Genomic DNA, 23,846 nt, shown 5'->3' on the forward strand with positions numbered 1-23,846 from the left:
GGCTGCAATAAAACACAAAAACTTGTTTCACAGAATTTACATTACGAAACATTTTACAAACAACTTTCAGATGTCACAGTGCAGTTGTCACCTATTCAACTTCCCAAGATCTACAGTGATCATCATGCATAGGAGTGTCTTATTCAAAATTATCAGAAAAAAAAATCCATTTACAATCTATAAGAATGAAAAATTACACTGAGCTTATATATATATATCCTGCTACTACCTTACCTTTACAGACTTTGCAGCAACTGTGGGATAAGGGGATCTGTTGAGATTCTGGGCAGCTCAAAGCTGGACAGATGCCTTTTGGAATTCGCTGCATTTTGTGGTCCTGTTAAATTGAGGTAATTGATTAATACTGTGAGATAGGAAATAAAGGAAGTTGTAACTTTAGTGGAGTTTCACCATTATGATGTACACAAACCCATGCCTAGGCCAAACTCCAGGTACCTTCAAAAACCATTTGTGAGGACAACATAGCACAATAAAACCATCAGGAACTGTCCTATACTCAAACCTTTTCAAGCAAGCAGAAGTGTGGCAACAACTCTCATTCTTCTCTTATCCTAGCTGTCAAATAACTTGTCTCAGAAGTTTCTCTTAGCATTATGCCTGTAAGAGTTACAACTATTTCTCAAAAACTGAAGTGGCAGATTCCAGAGTCAAGGGTCCCCATAATGAATACTGTAAAGACATGTTATATACACAGCAAGTAAAATCAATCTTGAGCATCTCTGATCTCACTGCTTTCAGTGGCAGTAACACTGAAAGAAACTGGCACTGTGTCCCTATTAGGAAAGAGGTTTTTATTAGGCATCTGGAAGTGTACAACGCCACAAGAAGGTGCACAAGTATGTTCAGGCACTCAGTGCAGGTCATCTGAAATTGCTGCAGTATGGCCACACAAAATGCTTGCCTTAGCAACCTGGCTACCACGGGTGTACCTCCCTTAGGCTCCCTCAGGCCATAAATAATGTGTCTTGCTGTACTCTAGTCATGATAGGGCAAAGAAAGAAAATAAGGCAAACAACAGCATATTCTTCAGAGGCATCTGCCATAAAATAAGTGATGTGGTTAAAATAAGACTTCAATGAACTCAGCATTATGCATTTCTGCATGCAAGAAAAACATCTAAAATAATGCATCTGCTATTGTATGTGTGTGTAGTATTATTATTAGTCTAGCATTTAATTTTAAATCCTCTTTAAGCATGAAATATAAAGATGAAAATGTACACAATGGCCAACATCAAAATGACTGCTCAAACTTTACCTTAAACAATCTTGACAGAGATACCAGCCCTAATCTTATAATACAATAAAGCAAATCAGACAGATGTGCTGTACACCAGAACAAACAAAAACCAGCAATCCCATAAGCTAAATTAACCTTTGATAGAAATAACATCAATTAAGATAGTCTGGATTTTATTTTAATCTTTTATAAAGTCTAATTTGGAAGATAATCTTTCATTCACTTATTTATAATATTCAAACAGAGAAGTGCATGCCTATAGCATACAAAACTGCAGCAGCCAATCAAAACAAAATATGAGGCTTTTAATTACATCCAGACAAAATGAAAAATTTCCATACATTGCCTTGATAACATCATTATAATCTTTCAAGCATGAAACCAGTACCTGCGCCATTCCTATTAATACCTCTTGACTTGAAGTCATTAATTATATCCTTTTATGAGAACTCTGGTAGTAATAAAATAATTCCCATCTATGAATTCCTAACTGACCAACAAAGCTTACAGATTTTATGCTCTGAATTATAATTCACAAGGCTGTTCAGCAGAAACTGTGCATACTTCACTCCTTGAAAAGCAACATTTCAATCAGCCAAAGTTGCTGCTTACTATTTCTACCAAGACAGTGAGGCAGCCTACCAGAAAACAAGTCTAATCAACAAAACACAGGCTAGCCCAGACAACAAAGGCATTTTTTTATACAGGATCACAATTGCCAGCTGCAAGGAACACAAGGCAATGTCACATAACTTTTGATCATTGTTAATTATACCCATTGACTAATCATAGAATTGACTAATCATAGAATTCATGTCTTGGGTGCCATGTTGAAAATACAAGCTCATAGCCCCAAAAAGCCTACAGATGAATCCAAAATTATTTCTGGTCAGCTTCATGCCATTCTCAAAAGGGTGTCAAAGGCCCTACTGCAGCAATTAAGCTCATAAGGATTAAAATCAACAGCAGTTAGAAAAGAATTCCCAGTTCCTCTTTGTAAGATACACTTTTTAACAACTATATGAAAATGTTTGAGATTTCCAGAAACTGGTCTGATAATCTGCTGCATGATGAGAAGGGAGAGGAATTGCTCGCCTCTCTTTCTCTGCTGAGAAACGTGTGTTCAGGTTTTCAACTCCAGCCCACAGCCTGCAGCTCTCTAAGCAGACAGGATTTTTCCTCATCCCTCCCCTAGAGAGACAACACACAACTCACTGCAGCAGTTTGTGTAATTCTTAACCCACAGCTGTCCCTGAGGTATATTTTACCCTTAAAGTATATTTTTGCCCTGAAGAGCAGCTGTATTCATGCAGCAGGGCAAGACTGACTCAGCATCAGATATATTCTGTTTACAAATAAAACCCCCAAGCCTACCCCATTTCCATCACTAGAAATACCAGACACCTGTGTACCAGCTCTTTTTCTTCTTTTCCCCCTAGCTTTTCCTCTGAAGAATGATCCTGAATTCCAAACTATGCCCCCATTACATCTGTATCTCTTACCCCTGAGCACATAATTTTAAACAATAACACTGCAGATGGAAACATAAGGTAATCTGTTTATGTTTCATTACTGACGGTGGGGACGATACCTAGGGAAGAAACAATGCTGCCTGATTGTCAAGCTGTATCATCAAAGCTTGCAGCTATGCAAAGTAAATTTATTTGCAAAAATTTGATGTGGAACTCAGACAACATAAACACAGGACCTACTGGATTCCTTTTCTGTCACTTCTAAGGTACACCTATCTATATTTCAAAAGCGTGACTTTGATATTTCTAACATGCAAGAATTTTTATTCCATCAAGAGTATTCTTACCTTGCACTCAAAAAGAACACAGTCCCCTGAGCCTGAATACACAGTTTCTCTTTGTCCTTCAAAGTAGGTTCTGCCTTCAAATACACACACCGCTTCAGAGAGAAAAAACAAAACAAAACAACACAACACAATGATTTTTGTATAAACATGTTGGCACGCTGCTTATAGAATTGATACATTTTCTTAAAGAGGACTGCATTTCAGAATAAAAAGACTGATTCAGCTGCAAGAATATTCTAAACCCATCTATAGGACTCTAGGATATCATAAGAAAAAAATGTAGAGGAGAAAAAGTCCTCACAAAGTCCCCAAAAAGGCACATGTAAGTAGAAAGGTGGAGGATGTTGAAGCAATATGGAGTACAGATAGCTACTGAGATGGCAGAAGAGACATATCTCAGGTGACACCAAGAAAGGTGACTGCCTGCAACACAGCTCACGGCTGCACAGGAAAATGGAGTGTGAGAGCAGAGCCAGTGGCATTAATATATAATGAGTTTTTTGAGAGGAATGTTGCATGATGAAGGGTGACCACTAAAGCCATATGTTTATTTGTTATCACAGTCCTTTGATGTTTCCTCACCCCACACATTATGTCATTTAAACATTATGGATTTGTATCTTGAATATCCCCATTCTTTAATATGCCTTAGCAGTGATGATAAAGTATATGAATTTTCTTGTACAGTAACTATTTTTGTGACTGTCTTTTTATTCCCCAACAAAAACAGGATCAAGTCTCCAATGATCAAATGACAGACAGATGTCACCAGGATTGGTGTTTGTCACACCATGGCCTTGGTGCCATTCCTGCACCCCAGCAGCACCAGGTTTTACAGCAGCATGCTGACACAGCTCATACTGGATTGCTCACTAAAACTCCTATTCAGTATTTAAGACTTACATAAAACATCTTCACAGCAAACTGTCTTGCTTTTTTTTTTTTTTTATGGGTCCATTACTGCAATTACATTATGCAAAGTATAAAGGCTGAGTAACATAACTGCTAGGTACAGAAAATCAGATGTCTGTCTCTGTTGCTTAAGACACAGTCAAGGCTCATCAAGTTAGCATAATCATGAAATAACAGGAGTAGGTTACAACTTTCAAGTTCCAGATTACATAGTTAGAGGTCTAATTTGCTAACCATTGATTTGAAGATGCAAATCAATTATACTTTCACAGAAAGATTTCTCTATTATATTTAAATAGACTGCATTTTTAGACAATTTTAAAATATCTAAAAGTACAAGACTTTTTGTTTTATTCATCTTTTACTTTGAATTACCTATATTAATTAGCATTATTTCTTTTATTTTCATTTCTACTTTACTTTTGTTTATTAACTTGCAGCTCTTTCTTAGTACTTCATCAGCATGAAAAAATTAAAGTTTTGGAACTGATGATGAAAAATAAGTGATGGGTATAGCAACAAAAATGGGGTTTTTGAAATTCAAAAATATTGGTTATAATTACATCATAAAATATATATTATCCTGTGTGATATAAGCTTCCAAAGTGCTCTCCGAGTCCTTATCTCAACTCACTAATCTTTTGTTACATTTGCTCTTTCCTATACAGCTATGGAGGGGAGTGGGAGAGCGGCTCTGGGAGGTGGCCTGGAGTCCAGCCAGGGTCAACCCACTACAGGCAGAGTGTGTGACTCACAAAGAGTCATAAAAGCTCAATACTGTGTCTGCTTCCTCTCCCCTTCTCCCCAGAGTTCCTTCTCCTAGAAGGAAGTATATTAAATAATTCTATATAAATCTTTACCACAAACTAGCAGATCTTGAATCTAGGCTAGACAAAGACAATCACTCAATCATACACATCACCTCCTATGCATTACATGCCATGACACTAAACTGAAATATTCAAAATATCAAGCTCTTTCCCTTGTCCCATACATTTCAGTTTCTAAGAACAACTAAATGTGACAGGAAAAAATACAGTGCAGCATTGCCTGAGGATCACACAATGGCAGTGAACTGTTAATTTAACACATCCTCATGTTCCCAACAGGAAGACTACGACTGTTCACAGAAAAGGCAGAAGATATCAAAATCACTGTCATTCTATCTTAGAAGAAAATATGGTCCTGAAGTCAAAATACTCTGAACATATGAGTGAGACTACCCAGGCCTCTTAAAAAAAGAAAAACAAAGTTTAAAAAAAAAAGTAAAACAACAAACCACCTCAAAACATAGTCCACTGAATCCAGTCTTCTCATTAATGGCAACAAACCTGTTTCTTCAAAGAAACATAGAAAATAACACATGCAGAAGAACCATCAAAAGAACACATCCAGCCTAGTGTGAAATCATAAAGCTATTTTTTTATTCCACCAACAGGTTTTGGAAGTCTTTGCATATGGAGCCATTCTAATGCAGTGACGCAGTATCACAAACACTCGCTTTCAACAAGAAAATCAGCTCTTCTCCATAAAGTCTTGGAAACAAGAAAAACTTAGAAATTCCGAGTCCATTAGAGATGGCTCTGCCCATATGGCCCTTGACCCTTTCCCATGTATCTTCATGCACCCAAGAATTGTACTCAAAGGTTAGAACACGGCAGCAGAGTGCATGACTCAAGCCTGTGTGGTTGCCAGAAATTTCAAGCAGAGCTCACGTGCCCACCTCCACCATCACAACACTTGGCCACCATGCAGCTAAGAAAACTGTATCTCATCCATTGAGCTCCCCTAAATAAACAAGCCAAGCATTTTGCTGAGGTTTTGCCAGCAAGGTTATAATGTCTCCAGGTAACAGGGACCTGTCTATATAAAATGACCAAAGTATGTTTGATACAAGAGAGAAAACCAACAAACAATAAATGCCCAATTAAAAAAAATTAATTGAAACTGAATTGAAAACCTGTTAAACTGAATAATCTAAGCACAAGCTTAAGCATGTCTTATGGACTGCTGCTCTCACTGACAACATTCAAAAGGGGTATTTCTTCTTAAAACCATGGCTCCATGTTTAGTTATCCCGACAGACACTGGTGGGTTTAGTGATGGTGTAAGTTTGCCAGTGCACACTGTCCTTTCCTCTCCCAATGCTGCCACAAATGCCTTTTTCCCGTCTCTTGCCAGCCCACTCCTCTTCCACTGCCCACTGAAAGGCATCCTGACAAACAGTAAAGGGCAGATTTACATCCGGCTGCCTCCAGGCTTCTAAAAACTTTAAGATAATCTGGTTAGGTGAGTATTAAGTACATATAGAAAGATTTCTAGAAAGACAAATCCACTAACATTTTTCTACACCCCTTTCATCCTAAGACACTGGCACACACAGCCCAGGTAGTGTGGAACAGAATGTTCCCTCTGCCTCCTGACAGCAACTGTCACAATCAGTAAACATCCCATGATGCTGGTGACTCCTGTCTTTATTTTCCTTCAGAAATAAAGATGTTTCAGCAACATGAACATCTGGACTAGCACCATGTAAATAGAAAAGTCCAGTGAAGATTTAATTTCTGCTTGGCTAAATGCTTTCCAGGATTCTCTGATTAGTTTGTGATTGGTATCTCTCTGGGGAAGCATATCATCATTCATCTTCCTAAGTCCTTTCATTCAATAGACTGAGTCACAGTCAAGACATTACCTGATGATTAGCTGTTCCAGATCTTGGTAGTTATTGCCTATATAGGATTTCATCTACAGTTTAAATACATCAACTATTTCTCCTGCCATCAAATGTCCACATTCCCCCAGAACCTAAAATAATATATATTGTTCAAAGGAGAGGTTTCTAAGAAGATGAAACAAGAAGCCTACAAAACCTACTTAGAAGTTTGACTACTCTTTATCTATTTGTATGCAAAACAGTGCTTACTACACTGGTAAGCATCTGTGTACAGGGTCTAAAAAATTATTATCAAGGTCTGCTTATATTTACACAGCTGTATTAATAATGCAACTATCCTTTAGTATTGTCTAACACATTGTGATGACATGGAACCTTCTCCATGTTCTTCCAGCAAAAAGAATCTTTCAGGAGCCCCCTTGCTGTTGTGTCTGTTCAATTAATTATCAATAGTTTGTTAAATCATCCCTTCTCTTCCACAATCCTTCTTCCCACTGGCCTCCAAATGACACTTTCCTTTTGAATTATTTTAAATGTCCATGCAAGATCCATGACCCAGCAAACTCCTGCCACCTGTTCACTGAGTTCTCATAATGTCAAGTAGAACATTTTCTCATTTTTGCATTTTTTACCTTCACTGTCTACATTGTGCATGCCATCCCCTGAGGAATGCACATACCCTTCCCTGTGGTATCTCAGATAGTTTGGATTCAGACTTATCACCAAGGGAAAGCAGGAAGTTCAGCACGTTGGTCAACTCCTCAAACCACTTGAATTTCTTGTATTCACAACTGCCCAATGAGTGGCAGATAGGACTTGCAGTTTTGTGAAATTTGTCAGTAATTACGAATGAACAACCTACAAACCGGTAATTAAGTCTATGTTGCTTCATTCTTTGTTCACTTATGTTGGTTGCTTGGCAGGGAGGAAACACATCCAACATTATCTCACGCAGAAAAAACCCCAAACCTGTCTCATTCACTTGGTTTTTCTACCTCCTCCTTGGAATCTCTTTGATTACATTTTCTACTGTTCAGAGATGAAGGCCTAGGCATTGTGTAAGCTGCATTAATCCTACTTTGCAAGCTTACATAGCACAAAACCACAGTGTGGCTGTATCCTTAGAAGTACAGAGATAATCACCACCTTCCTGAATTTCTTTCTCTTGACAGCCACATCATTACTAGGCATGGCTCTCACCCTTTTCTCATTTATCTTTGGGATTTGGGCATTATTTCTTCTTTGCTCATTTTCTGGAAAGCACAAACTCCTCTGTTGCTGCAGTCAGTGAGGCTGCAGACTTACTTCATTTCATGCCATCTCTCTCAACAATTCAAAATTATTCCAAATTTCAAGCTGAAAAATATATTGCAAATTTTTCCAGTCAAACTGCTGAAAAGCTGCACATATCTGCTTCTGCTTCCTTAGCTGAAAAAAAAAAAAAGAATTTGAAATTTTATCATGACAAGGAACCAATTACTATTTGTGTCTTACATCTTATTAGCTAAAAAAGCTAAATGTTTCTATTCCATTTAAAACACAAAGTCACTGTTCTATATCAGTCTTAGAATCACTTGAGAGTATCTACAGTGTGAGACACCTCCAACACTAACAGGCTGTTTAGTCACAGTGGCAAGGAGTCAATCTGAATTCCTGAATTCCTTCCCCTACCTCTCATATTTCCTATATTTCCATCAACTGCTACCAGGAAATTACATAATTCATCTATCCTATGTGGTGTTGTTGAGAAGCTTTCTATAGAAATCATTTCAATCCTGGAATACAGGCTCCCTGAGTCATCCTTAAAGACTAAACAGGTAATCTGAGCTCTGAAAAAGCAATGAAAACATGACTAAAAACTCTATTGACAGCAGTTCAGCTGAGGTAAATAGAGCTAACATCTGAGTAAAACTTTTGCAGCAGGCTGCCAGACAGGGGAGTCTGGGAAAGAGGCTGCAGCCAATCAAAGCCAATGGACACTAATTGCACAAATGGAGGTGTATCTTGGTAAGCAAAGATTCAATCTGGACAATGTGTTTGATGCCAGCTTCCCTTAAAAAGGGCATTACTGCTATTCACACTACAACTTTAGCTTGGTTAAACAGAGCAGCTAAAACAGTTCTACTGAATGACACGCAAAACTTTGGCTTTAGTGCAATGGAGCATATACTTTCTGATTGTTAAAGAGAACTGGAGTATTTTGGACTATATACATAGCATTTAATTTGAGCATGCCTAATGTGAACAAAATGCCCACCCATTTTATGACAAATTCACTATTGTTGGCAATCCAATACCCAAACAACTTTCACAGCAAAATGTCAAACTATAAAATCAAACACCTTAGACAAAAGCCTTAGAGAGTGTCAAGAGAGGAAAAGCAATTGAGGTTAATATTAACTAAAAGACAACTGTATTACAATTATCTTAAATATTTATAAATAGCACAACAGTCTGACAGACCAACGGATCTCCAAGGCAAATATTACAGGCCTGCTTAATCCCCACAAAGATGGGATTTGACATTATCTGATCAATTCCTTATGTCAGCTATCCACAACACCAGTGACATAACTATATTTAGTGAAGGTGCTAATAGATATTTTATCAAATGCTGACAGGGAAATTTGTACTTTGTTCCATCTTTTCTCAGCTGGACTGCTGGGCTAGTTGCAAAAGATACTTTTCTGAAAACTTTGTTAAGAGAAAAAATAGAGTTCAGAAAACTAGACACCTCCCTAGAGCACCTTATGCTGCAAGACATGCTTAAATTCACCCATACACCCATCAGAAATGCCTCAAGTCACAGGTATTCACATGCAAGTTGAAACTGAATTAACTGATTCAGATTGAGTATTGAGAATTTATGAAATTAATGAAAAACAGCTAAAGACTTGCACACTTTTGAGTCAGTATTTTGAAATCTATGAGAGCTAAACAGATACCACCAATCAGCATTAATTTATTACATAAAAAGAGGCTTGTGCTCTCCATGGTAAGTTAAAACCATCCATGGACATGACATGGGTGGGAAGACATGCACCTACTCCTGCAGCTGTGCTTACAAGATTTAACTCTGCTCCCCAGATACTTCCAACAGGTGGCAGAGGGGAAATAAAATAACGTATTTCATTCATTAGGATATTTTGCCCAGATTTGCCACTAAGAAAAAGAAAAAAAATTGTGCAATTATGCACAATTTTCAAAGACATACTTTTGCACATGACAACTGAGATGGTGGCTTTCTGCAGCTTTGTGGACACAAATCACGTGAACATGTTCAGTAAAAGGCAAGTGCCTCTCTGAGCAGCACCATTTCCCCAGATTCTGTCAGTTTCATTTGAAAGCACTAAAAAGATCCTATGCAAGCTACAAAACTGCAAGCTCCACCACCATATAGTAAAACTGGCATTTATTAAGGTGAAGAAAACTTGGAGGTGATGTTTCCACGCTCCCAAGTCAAAGGTTCCACACAGCTTCTGCTCCAAAAATCTACAGCAACCTCTAACAGTCATGGAGGATTTTGACCAAAAGCTTGCCATATTATTTAAGTATTTACAGACTACACTCATATTTAAGCAACTGTCAGGGACCCTACAGATGCTTTTATTCTCAATCAGAATATCCTTGGTCCAGAACAGTTTCCACAGATGTTTTAGCTAGAAATTCTGCACTATCACTTTGCTGCACACACCTCCCTAGCGAAGGCACAGCATCCTATGACCTGGCATCCATCTCACTGTATTTTCTTCTCAGATCCAAGTTCTTTCACTTCTCCTAGGAACAGAAGCCCCTGGTTAAGTTGGCTGTTACAGCAATACTCACGTTTGCCTTCTTGGCACAGGCCAGTCCAATGTGCTCAGGCATTCCCAGGAGTCGAGCACCACATCCACTGCTGCTGTTAGATCTCACTTCTTTCAAAACACCTGCACCTAGCTCTGTACAGCAACTGACAGGGTTTCATGCTCCCAACTCTTCTTCCATCCACTTCTGTTCCCACATAAGGAATCTGCCAATCCTCCCATCCCTCCCTTCAGCCAGAATGACAGGATTAGCTGGCATAATCACAAACACTCCAGATAACTGCATTTAAACATTCTTAAGCTAAATCCTTACCATTAGGTCACCAAAAGGTTTTCAACACAGACAGCAGCGTAAATGCATTTCTGGAAATCTTGATTAAAATTGGTTACCAAACTGGCTTTCTCAATTTTTTATATACTCAATCCCAACCTTCACTACCTAATAATATTTAAGCAAAATCTAACATTAAAAAATCAGGTATTAACAATAGTTTTAGAAATTTTCAAAAGACAGTTTTAAAAGAAACCTATGTACATCTAACATGCTGTTTCCCAAGGCTCCTAGAAGTGACTATTATCCATTGTGCATTCCCAAACAATATAATACTTCATGTCTAAAGTCAGTTCAGGATTTGAAATAATTAAAAATTTAAAAGTAGCTGGAGCAGATGTTCACAGATTCTGCTATGTCACAGCCAATTTCTCCCAAATGTATCTGTCGATACTCCGATTCATCACGGAAAAACAGTAAGCTGGAGTTCATAGCAGCTGTAAATGTAACTACTCCTTTTTTTTCTGTGGGAACATTACTGAAAGAAAGTTTTATGGTCGCTGATAGTTTTTAAAAAATCATATCTGTAAATACTCCTATTGTCCTTAGGAGGACCTTTCTAAACATCAGGCAAAATTCACACACTGTGCAGTTAAGTCTGTTTATCTATATGGAGCGGGATTCAACTCCAACTGAGCTTTGGCTGCAGCACTTTTCTCCCTACAGTGGCAAGCAGCATGTCTGTATTCCTCCCATGTCCCCTGACCTTGCTTCCACTGGGCACATACCTTCCTTTTTGGCCTTAGCTCCATCCAAAAGGTCCCTTTTCAGCCAAGCCAACCTTCTGCCTTATCTGCTTGACTTCCAACATTTTGGAATTGCCTGCTCCTGTGCTCTTAAAAGAGGGTGTTTAAGAAGTGAGTAGCACTGATAGAACCAGTGACTCCCCAAGGATGTGATTTATTAATTTATATGTCTATTTTAACTTTCTACTGTATTCATCTATTCCCATGTTTCTTCACAGCAACTCACCAACAGAATACTGCAAAGTTAAAAAAATGAAAAGCGTGTGCTTAGGGGCTCACACTGTACTACCACCACTGTTCACAAAGAGTTACAGAAGACAATGGACAACATTTAAGCATCCCATAGTCATATGCTACTACTATTAAGAAGCCTGTCTGAGAAATTCACAACCATACCCAAGATTGTTATCTCTTCTGTGCTATACTCAGATTTGATTTCTCCTTTACATGCCTTGAGGATCTACAAGGTTTCTAGATAAAGCATGATGAAAACATCTAAAAAACTAACTTCCCCTTTACAAGCCTGTAAAATTAGCCTATAGAGAAATACTGCACTTCAGTCAATATGAATATAACTTAGTGAGACATCTTAAGGAAATAATACCTGAATTTACATGTCATTGTCAAAATAACAACTACATAGAGAGAAGCATGCCTGTTCATCTTCCCTATCTTTGAAGTACCTGACGTCCTCGCTTACTAGACAAAACAGGTTATGTGCCTAATTTCCAGATGAGTCAAGCATATTTACTTGCTTTGATTTCAGGATGGGGGGGGAAATCTTACAACTGAAACCAGGTGTTTTCTGAACCAATTTATTACAACAAACAATAATTCCACTGTAATTCTAATACTACTATGTATGTGGTACATACACAGCCGTCAGAAACAAAAGGAAAATTTTTTTGGACAACAGAAAAAAAAGGAAATCTAATAATATTGTCAAATTTCTTCATCTGTTAGGAAAAGAAAAAAAATGTAGAATAATGTAGAATATGTAGAATAATGTTAAGGGATTTTGACAAAATGTCACAAATTAAAATTACATTGGGAAAATAGTCAAAATTATACTTGAAACTAATTTAAAGCAAGAAGGGGAATACCAGAATTTTCACTTACAATCAGAATCTTTCACAAATAATTTCAACAAGTAGAAGGTGAAAATAAACTAGTCAGCAACCCTGTAGAGAAAGGCTTAGGATGGTCAGCCATCCTCCAAAACAAATGAAGAGGGCTTTCTTCTTAATAGAAACTGGTAACAAATCAAAACCCCCAAGAAGGCAAAACTTAGTAAAAATTCTCTATACTGGCAGAACAGAGTTACAGAAACAGCACAGAGTCCTGTGACTGGTACAGTGACAAAAGCAAACTGCAAAAACTCTTCAAATAAAGAGGATTGCAATGACCTTTTTGAAGGCAACAGATGAGGAAAGCAGGATAAAGGTCTGCTACATCATATCAGACAAGATTTTAATTTTAAAGTTGTGTCTCACATGGGACTAAGTGACCATTATGTGAAGCTGAATATATTTTATCAGCTGACAGATGTAGAAACAGTGATCAATAACAGCCTGGAGGTCTATACATCACACTTCAGATATCTGCAAGCAGTAGTTAAGAGAAGTGTACCAAGCAGTAGATGGTTTAATTCAGTACATGTTTCCACTGAAAAAAATGTCAAACTTCTGCAGTCCAAAAGACTGAAAGCCATGGGTTTAAATCATTATCTTCACAAAAAGACAAATAAAGGGTAACAGTGTACATAATTTTATATTAATCTCACTGAATCAACTTCATTCATATTTTACCATCCCCTCCACAGGAAATAAGATCACATTATTGACAGTTTTGTGGTGAGTTTTCTTCCAATAATTTATTTATTGAGTTTCAGCCTTGACAACCTTCCATTTTTTCATTTCACAGACATAGGCACTATCAAAAAATTGTATGTATGCCTTCTTGTACACTCCCATATCTCCTACCAGTGTCTCCCCTAGGCCAGCTTTCCATCCAAAGAATCCTTGTCAATGTGGCAATCATGTTCTGAACAGGAGTATGTCAAGTGCAGACTGGTCTTTGCAAAATTGTGCAAGCCAAGAATCCCATTCGGTTGGTTGGATGGGTTTTATAAAGCCTTTACTCCATCAGTACTCTGTCTTCAACTTCTCACACTTCTGTGACCTTGCCCAAAACCTTTAGTTCTGGGGGTTTCAGCTAAGGCTTTTCTCTTTTTTTTCCACAGCACATACCCATTGAAGATGTTTGCTACTGATACTATAGGTATTTCCAAGATCTACAGAGTACAAGGTCCAGGCAAAAACCAGAACATGAGCTACAAGCAGCTGATTTGGCAATGTGCTTCTGGTTATGGAACCAAAAAAAACCCCACAAAAATCCAACAACACCCCACACAAAAACCCTGAAATAAAGCAAAACAAAACAAAAAAAAAAAAAAAAACACCCAAAAAAAATAAAAACCACAAACAAACAAAAAAAAACCCCACCACCACAAACTCCCAAAAAACAAATCAAACAAAAAGAACCTCATAGATCAATGATGCTCATATAGTGACATAAGCACATTACTGCTGAGAACAAACATATTGAAATCAACATACAGGCATGTAAATGCTTACATATCCGAGATTATTTTTGTATTTATAAATAGAACAGGGTTTTTTAAATTATTATTTCATAGCTACCTAAGAAAATTCTTGTGAAATCTGTATTACTAAAGTTAGGGTACCAACTTATTAGAAGCTGGAACACTGCCAATCTGTCCACTCCCAGCTGTCTGAAAGCAAATATATTCATATCTAGCATATGTTAATGTTTTATTTGCACTGGAAATAAACTAAAATAATAATACACTGCTGGTATTTTATATTTTATGAACTCCCTGGTAAGAATATAATGAAAGAGGAATGGAAAATATTAGCTCTTTTCCCACGCAACCTCAACAAAATAGGTTATAAGGAAAGCATAGCATGGCCTACAGCAAAATTCTCCATGTAAAAAAAAAAATATTTTTAATTCTCTACCAATAAAGTTACCAATATTATGTTTCCAATTTCTTCTTTAGTGCAGATTGCTACATATCCAGTGTAATGTATTTTAATGAATTAGGATTTTCTTAAGCATACTTTATTTTAGTATTCACTCCTCAGGCACACAGTAAGACTAAAACTAGAAGATTTTACCATTAACTGGAGTTCTCCTCGTATACTGACACACTGCCTCCAGATCCAGAGTCTTCTGGTGGAGCTCCATAATGCATGGGGTCCAGAATAGCTAAAAGGCCACTCACCTAGGAGGAAGCCACACTTCAAGGCATGAAAAGTCTAAGACAGGCACAGGCACTGACTGTCCCCAGTCCTCCTTTGCTAACAAGGAGAAACAAAATTCAAAGGACATGGGGAAGTAGGAAAGGAAACAAAATAGGATCAAAATATTTTCAGAAGTCCAAAATACTGTAAGATCTATTTCAATATGCTGTAAGCTGTATTTTAATTTATAGAGAACAAAAGACATACAAGGAATGGGTTTTCTGCTCAGAGGGGAATTGCAAGTCAAAAGACTCCCTGTTTTCCTTCTGATGAGGAATACTGCCCAGCTTACAAAGAACAAAGGCAACCTGAGACTACATGCTCAGGAGCAAAGGTCCCCTAACAGTTCTGTCATCAGCTATTTAACAGAGATAAACCAAATACTGCTGTGGTGCAAGAGTAGTTGGAAAATTTCTATGGCTTTACAACAGAAAATACAGCAGAGACTGAGCACCTTGGGTCATGGGTTAGACTGGCCCTGCCCACCAAAGCCAAGGGGATTCCTTCCACTGTCTTCAGCTGGCTTTGAGCTCAGCACAGGAAAGGCCCCAAGACATTCTTAGAGTGTCTCAACTTCCTGAGATGTTACATATTCCAGAGAAGTGAAGTCTCTGAGGATATCCTCCCGAAGTGTATAAACTCCTGATGGAAAGGACTGAAGAAGAGAAAGACAGGCTGCTCTCAGCGGTGCCCAGTTACAGGACAGGAGGCAACGGGCACAGAACACAGAATCCATCTGGAGTGAAGAAAACACTTTGTTACTGTGAGGGTGACTGAGCACTGGCACAGGTTGCCCAGTAGGATGTGGGGTCTCCGTCTGTGCAGATATTCAAGAGCTGTGTGGCCACAGCCCTGGGCAGCCTGGAGCAGGAGGGTGGCACCAGGAGGCCTCCAGAGCTCCCTTCCACCCTCAGCCCTCTGCTGAGACTGACACTGCAGGAGCTAGGCTGGATTCAGACGTGACAGGGGCAGCTAGCGTGCTTTTCTATTACAGCTCTGTAAATCTAAAACAGCTCTACTGATCTTATTGACCTACCTGAGTTCAAGGACATGGTTTTTCCTCTTGCAAAAGTATTTAATTAGAAAAAAATATTTTTGTCCTATTTCTAAATTAATATGGATACTGACTTTCTTTTGCAGTCACAAGAAGTAATAAAATGGTTTAAACAGTTGGTAAAGTACAGTATAATTCATCTCAGTAGTACAAGTGGTACAATACAGTACAAGTACAATAAAAATGCTTTTGTCATTCCAGTATGATACTATCACTATATGTAACTCAAAAGACTGAAAAATAAGGTTGATGTGAATCATTTTAGCACAGAAAATCCAGAAAGTAGAGGCTGAATGGACACTATTCTGCTAAATAACATTCAGAAATTCTGCATGCTGACTATGGGAGGTTATAGTAAATAACACAGCTCTACAAAACAATCCTGTGCTGGAAATAGTCAAGACATCATTTAATACTATTTTGAAGTAGGATAATTTATCTGAATTTTCATATTAAAAAGAAACCTCAGAAGAACAGAATTTATGCTCTGTATGCACTTATGTTCTTTAAAAAGCCACACAAGTATTTAAAATAAAAAGCAACTATCTGTTTTTATTAACCAGAATGTTGCTTCTCCTTTATATTCTAAAGTGTGCATTTTTTAGAGAACTATGATAAATGAGAAATCATTGTTTTACTGCTAAAAACTGCCTTTTCTTCCTGCAGTACTGAAGCCTGCTCTGCCACCCTGAGCCTGGTGGCTGCTCACAGCCCTCAGACTCGTGCCATGTTCCAGCCAGCCTGCTGGAGATGCTCTTCCATCTCCCTCCTTCTGATTTACTTCAAGGATAAGATGACTTGTTCAGTCAGTGACTAATCATTTTTCCAAGCTGCAGCCTCTTCTCTGTGCCACACTGAATGCAGAAACCTCTCCAGCACTTGGCCGAACAAGGCAGGGCTGGCACCCCACTTGGCTACTGATGGAAGTCACCTAAGGCTAGAGGATGAAAGCCCAGGGGGGAAAGTGGCAATTTTGTAAAAAGGTGGAACTTGGTAAACAGCACAGACTTTAAGTCCACAATGCTTCAAACTACCTGGATTAATTATACATTTCAGAGTAAGTTTAACCCATTTTCCTTATGTTTCTAGATTAAAATTTAGCACTCTTGCTGATGCTCAACTGCTGCTGCAAAGAAGAAGCAGATGGGCTTTCACAGCTCCTTCTCTGTGTGTCAGTAGACCACAAGCGCTGGAGTTTGCACAAGAGTTTGGGGGGAAAAATTGGTAAATTATGAGGAGCAAGAGGAGAAATCCCTTTAATTTTAATCATAAAATTAAAAGTTTCTGCAAGGTAGCAAGACAGATTACTGCATCAGAAACCCATGCATGTTATTAAGATTTGTCAATATCAATATTTTTTAAATTATTTTGTTAAAAATCCAAGTTATAGAACCCTTTACACACACACACTCTCCACACCTGCTAGCACTAGAACTGTGACCTGATCCAGTACAACCCTAATGTTTCTCAAAGTTGCTTACAATACTTGTGTTAGACTGAGAACTTGGCTACAATGCACCAGAAACTCATGAAGTATCCTGTCTCAGGAAAAAAAAAAAAAACAGGTATAAGGAAAAATCACAGCCTGCAGCTTTGAGCATAATGGCTCAGATTTTAACCTCTACAGGAGTCTGTTGGGATGGATTTAAATAGATTGCTGTTAGGTCAATAAGTATCTGCAGTGTCACTGGGAGGAAGAGAGTGATGAGAAGAGAGCAATTGCTTCCTGTAAATCAGTCTTTGGTGATGGGAATTATTACTGCACCAGATACTGGCACAAATATCACTTCTGGTCTTATAATAACAAAAATCACCTAGTTTGTTTAAAATACACTAGTTCCATTTTAAAAAGAATGCATATAACTTTTGGAGGTGATGCCTTGGTGTTAATACACTGACTAATGAAAACATTACCATAATAGGATCTGCTGACCAAGCACCAATTCTCTCAGCTGCTAAGACATTGGCAGTCCTTCCACAATTCACTTAAAACAAATGAACTTGTCCTTGTACTTCTTAAGCCAAGCCTGTGGTCTAAAGCAATATTTATAGGTTAAGTAGGGAAGCTTAATCTCTCCTCAATTTGTACTGGTGCCTATCACCACACAAAGCATTTGTGTCTCCACAGAGGACAAAAAAAATTAATGATCTTTTGCACACACCTTCTCAGAATTTTTTAAAATTGCATTGAGCACAGACAAAGTAGTCTCTTCCTTCCAGCTCCAAACAATTCTCCACAGGAATCTCCCATTGACTAAGATGTATCTATGGCAGCTGGACTGAGTTTTACATTGTCTACAGCTGAAACATACATCCAACACACTGGCCCATTCATCTGCCCTGGAAGATTGCTGCTTCTTCGAGCCCATTAAGCTAAAAGAAAACACAGATAATTTGCATTCATTGCCATTCCCCACGCTACCAGCATCGACCTTCACACAAGACAAAACAGTACAAGTTGTCTGAATGGCCTGAAACAAAGGTATGGAGTTAAGAGAGAAGGTCAGGGTTTGGGTTTTTGTTTGCTTTGTGGCTTTTTTCCTTTGGCTTACAAAAAGAACTAAAGTCAAAGTAATATTATTTTTTAAAAACAATCTAAACCATTCCTTACTAAGTGTTCTTCCCTGAACTAAACATTTAAGAAAAACATGAACAGACAATTGTGCTGAAATTTCCAAAGCATTGAAAATGTCATTGAACAAGACAAAACAAAGCTTCGCTGTCCAAAATGCTGGACTTGGGCTGAAATGTAATTCCTAGGATTTGGCAGCAGGGGAAAGTCTCTTAGCATAACAGTTTAATGCCAGAATCAAGCTTAAAAATCCAGCACTTTCCATTCCTATCCTAGACACCTGATATGCATCACAGTAACTGGCATAAGATTAGTCTCACAACTTCAGCTGTCTAAAAGTTCAGTATCTGATCTAATCACCTGGGCTCTGTATACAAAGCCATGGAAGGAGCTGTCCACTTCCAGAAGGCAACAAATCCCATCCCTTCCAGCCCCTCCCAGCACCAAGTGCATTCTGGAGGTGCCAGTCCCTGCAGCTCATTATCAAGAGAGTCAAACTGGTGATGTCCACAACTAGTAAGTGAAACACATCAGGTAAATGAAACAGCAAATGACAGCAGCCTTGAAAATGCTTGGTTACGGTGTGTAACTCTCCCTGCAGTCTGAGTGTTAGCACACACCATGGCATCATGTCACCCTGCGCCAGCCAGCCAAGATGCTCTGAAGCAGTGCCAGGCACAAGCTGGGGGCACAGCCCTGATCAGAGGCCATTCCCAGCCAACCATCTGGAAGCAGATAACCTGCTGGGGGTGGGAAAGGGGAAGAGACTTCAGCCATGCGAGCCAAAAGTGCCACAGGACTCTGCCTGCCCTATTTCATTTACTAGTATAAGTGAAGCCACTTCAGATTGTATTCCCAAATTCTACATGCCTAAAGCCATGCAGAATGACTCCATCCTCCATCCCTGAGGGAGAGAAAAAAACAATGAAAAAACCCTAACAAAAAAAAAAAAGTCCCAGAAAGCCTGCTTGCTGGTCACTGAAAGAGCCAGAAGTGCTGTACTCTTAACTCTTCTCTTCCAGCTGTCATTAAATCCAACATCACTCTTTTGATTTTTGTGGCTTTGTTCTAACACCAGCAGAAGAAAAGAAGAGGTGTGGAGGGAAGCACTCAGCCCTGGGGGAGTGAGACACAGCCAATGGTTCCAGCAGCTGTCACTGCCTGGGCACTTCAACTCAAACTACAGCCTGGCAGAAACAGCCCATCATCTGGTATGAGATAACATAAATACCAGGAAGGAAGCATCAATATTTCATGTTCTGTCTTGAAACAAATACTAAATCCAGCTAAAGAACTGTCTATCAAGCATCATTTTTTCTCAGCACTTATGATTGCTTATCCAAAACCAAGGATATGGCTCCATGAGCAACACTCCCTAACTAGGGGTAACCCCCTAAGCTGTTTTCCCAATTATAAGCCATCTGTGTTCACTCTATATTATCCAGTCAGAAGCTACATCTCTTCCTGTTGTTCTGAGCACTGCAAACAATTAAGTTATTCTCAGAACCTGTCCAAATGGAGCCACTCAATTTGAACCCCTCCAGCAAGAACCAAGTTCAACAAGCACACTGACCTCAATCAGCCCAGACCCTGACCCAAAGACACCAAGACAGAATACAGCTGGCATATGTGTATGAACTCAGAGACAACTTAGCATTTCCACCAAACTGGCCTGGAGAATAAGCGACAGTCATGCAGCCTCCATCACCTCTAACTTCCACTCTTTCACTGGAATTTAACTACCCTGTCAATGAGACTCCAATTTACATTCTCTGTCCTTTGGTTCCAGGAATCCAGCCACTGTAAAAATTGTGTGATTTTTCTTTTTTTTCAAAAGTCACTTTAAATAATCTAGATGAAATTAGGAAAAAAATTTCAAAAGCAATTTTTATATATGTCTTCCGATCTAATTATTTTTCTGGTGGTTTGTCAAGAAAGTGGTATGTTTTTATGATAGCTATAAATTGAATTATGTACGGGCATCAAATTAGCAACACTCAAAGCTAAGACACTTTGATAATATTAAGAATATCAAACAGGAAATTTCAGAGTAAACATCAGCGTGCTGTACCAGAACTGCATCTTAATTCAAAGAAGTACCAATGCTCTCTGACAAGGTCAGTGTCCATATGCTCATTCACATTTCTTGACTTTTGTCAAGACTCCCAATAGAATCAACTTTGGAAGAAGTTGCATGATGTGAGTGCTTCCCCACTAACACCTGGACAGAATTCCCAACTCAATTTACAGGCATTACATTACAAAAACATACTTCAGAGGATCAGGTTTTCAAATTCTGCCAACATGGTCAGAGATTCAGATAGCCTCAACAAGAGGCTTGAATGCCACACATATCACATTCCTGAATTACCAATTACCCTGAGTTATCTAATATGCATGGAAATTCTGTGTAGCTGTTAAAAAAAGTATCTGAATTCTTATTTCCTCTTAATTAGAATTAATCTACTTGAGTAAGTTAATAAGGTTTCATAAAAAGGGATGGTTTGTGTAACTTCTAACACAATTAAATATTAATAAACTCCTATGGGAGCTAGATCAATGGAGTACAAAACGTCATCCTGAGTTTTATCTTAAAAATGTCATTTTAACCAGTTATGTATTTCTCTACACTCTGTAAGAAGTTTTATACAGCAGTAGAACAGTGATGAAACCACACAGAAAAATCTCAACATTTACAGAATAAAGAAGTGCATGCATCTCATGCTCAATTTTAAGAATATATTCCACCAGTCTGAAATAACTAGCCATCATATATGGAATACACATACATAATCAATCTGAAATACTATTTATAGTCCATCTAGATAGAGATTAACCTGAAATTTCCCTTCTCTGACCCTACTTGCAACAAAACCAGAATACCCATAAAACCTAATCATGTATCCGAACCTAAAAGACAAAATAAATCACCTTTTTCCATTTTTCCTTTAATTATTTTATGACCTTTTGTGAAATAACACTTCTAGGTGTCTGGGTTTTGCTGGTTTCTTCTTTTCTCTTAACTAAGGAAGAAGAATCATAAATCTGAACCTCCATTTCTAAGCTTAATAACATAAGGTTATGTGATAAAGGTGTTGGAGACCCTGGTCAAACATCAGGCAATTGCTCTTGAATTTGCAGCAGTTTGGTCTAAAACATAGATAATGGAAGTCTGCAGAAATCTTTGTAACAAATTTTTTCTTCTTTTTAAATTTTGAAAATGACTATGTGTGCTAAATAAAACCAACATAACTAAACTGAAACAAAATATCCCACATGAAATATTGAAACCTTCTGGTTATCAGTTCACCACAACACTTCAGAGAAATCCAAGTTCCCTGACTCCTCAACCCAACTATTTTAATGACCAGTTCTTTCACTGACATACTTACAGAAAGGCTCCTATTATTTAAGATTTCAAAGCATTCATTAGCAAGAGGCACAACAGTGAAACTTACACTGACATTCCTTGCAGCACTTGCCATCCACGTAGGCCAGGGCAGAGTTGAGAGGACAGTCAGCGAGGGGGCAAACCAGAGCCTCGCACTGCACCGTGCCGTTCTAGGAGAACAAAAGGTGCTTAACTGGTGTTTTATTTAGCAGGAGCAGAGATGTTCTCAAACACAGGAACTTGAAAATCTATTTTTAAATACAATTAAATTTCTAACAATGTCCAAAAAAAGATAGTTTAATGTGGGTCTTTTAATAACTGCAAGAACAGAAACCATACCTTCAGAATGTCACACATACAATCTTTTAACATGAATGATGTGCGCTTTGAGATGATAATGAACAATTTTTTTTTTAGAGGCAAACCTATTTGGAGGCAAAACATTCTGCCAATCAGGAAAAAAACTGACAGATTACTGTGAAATGACAACTGCACAGAACAATACTCTGCCTTCTGATTTTATGTTAGAGAGAATATATGTCTAAAAGGTAGCAATATTATAGCTGTGAGAAAAATCCAAGACAAACATATGCAATGAATTTAAATTCAAATTGAAAGAATTTTAAACATTCATCAGCCAGATTTGATGCTATAAAATACTAAAAGCAAAATGAAAACCCATCCAGAAATATAAAGGTTAAAAAAATATTAAGCTTAAGGAGACCCATTTAGCCAATTATAGATAGCAGTAAATCAATCTAAGGTGCAGTACAGACAACAACAACCTTTTCACTGCCTTCTAATGGCCTTTGGATTAAGGATTTAATGAGTTCAAATGGAATGAAAGTTTTATATGAATGGACAGCAATACAGACACCCTAGCTTAGTACCTGGAAGGATACTTGCAATCACATATGGAGTTGTGATACCTTTGGGGATCTTCCATCCACCAAATCTTTTTCACTGGTAATATAACAAAGCTTGCATATGACCCTGACATTTTACTTTTTATTATTTATTGAGATGTAACCAAAGGCAACCAAAGGAAATCGGGCACAAGGGATCTATTAAATCATTTGCTAAGAAAAAGGCTGTGTTTTTAGAGACAAAAACAAGGAATTAACATTCCAGAGAAACTGTTTGCAACTCAGGGCAATGGAATAACATGAAATCTAAGTATATTCCCTAGCACCTGCATATGGTGACATGAAATAGTGGAGCTACACGTGCTAGTAGAGCAGAAAATATAGGAAAACATATTTATTAATACTATTCCTTAGATTTGGAACAGATTTTTAACTTCTTTGTTGTTAGTACCTAGAATACATCTGGAAGTTCTCAATAAACCTATTCAGAGGAAACACTGGAGTTCCTGACTCACCACTCAAACTATAGCCATACCATGCAAGTGCAGTTCTTACAGCCATCCGTCCAGGATTCAAACTCTCTGTAGGTTGTGCCTTTCATTGTGCAGGTTCTCTCACAGTAGCACTGATCCAACTTGTTCATCCTCTGCTCAGCTTGAGACAACTGTATTTACAGTTCACAAAAATGTTTTTGAATTTTTAAATGGCCTCCACATCAGTAAAAACACAATTCAAACTGTCCCCAGTACACAGATGAGAGAATACATTTAGGAAAACACAATCAGAGACAATAAAACAATTTAATCATGTTGTATTGTTAAATAAAACATGATTAAACTGCAGCCATTCAGAGACAGAAATTGAGAAGTGAGACACAGTGCATTTCATCTTTCTTATCACCCTGACATCAGGGACATCATAAAACAAAATGGGCAGGTCAAGATGGGTACAGCTCCTCATTTCTCATCTTTGTATGGGCACACTGATCAAGAATCTTGCTCCACATAAAGTACTCGCAGACAGAGGGGCCAAATAAGCTCAGAACCAACATTAACAATTTTTTCTGCTCTTCAGCCAAGGCATTTCTAACAT

General features: G+C 38.1%; 1 protein-coding gene across 2 annotated transcripts in view; it reads right to left on the reverse strand.

Annotated features, from left to right (window-relative positions):
• The window catches only part of NELL2 (neural EGFL like 2), a 135,420-nt gene that overhangs the window by 78,024 nt on the left and 33,550 nt on the right, over positions 1 to 23,846 (reverse strand). For both annotated transcript variants that reach the window (XM_059472921.1, XM_059472920.1), the window contains exons 8-11: positions 23,290 to 23,418; positions 21,956 to 22,058; positions 3,080 to 3,171; positions 235 to 337 (exon numbers count right to left, since the gene is read on the reverse strand). In XM_059472921.1, the coding sequence (XP_059328904.1) occupies positions 235 to 337; positions 3,080 to 3,171; positions 21,956 to 22,058; positions 23,290 to 23,418 (427 nt within the window). The remainder of the gene's footprint in view (positions 1 to 234; positions 338 to 3,079; positions 3,172 to 21,955; positions 22,059 to 23,289; positions 23,419 to 23,846) is intronic.

The sequence above is a fragment of the Ammospiza nelsoni genome, chromosome 5 (assembly GCF_027579445.1).
Source record: "Ammospiza nelsoni isolate bAmmNel1 chromosome 5, bAmmNel1.pri, whole genome shotgun sequence".
Lineage (NCBI taxonomy): Eukaryota > Metazoa > Chordata > Aves > Passeriformes > Passerellidae > Ammospiza > Ammospiza nelsoni.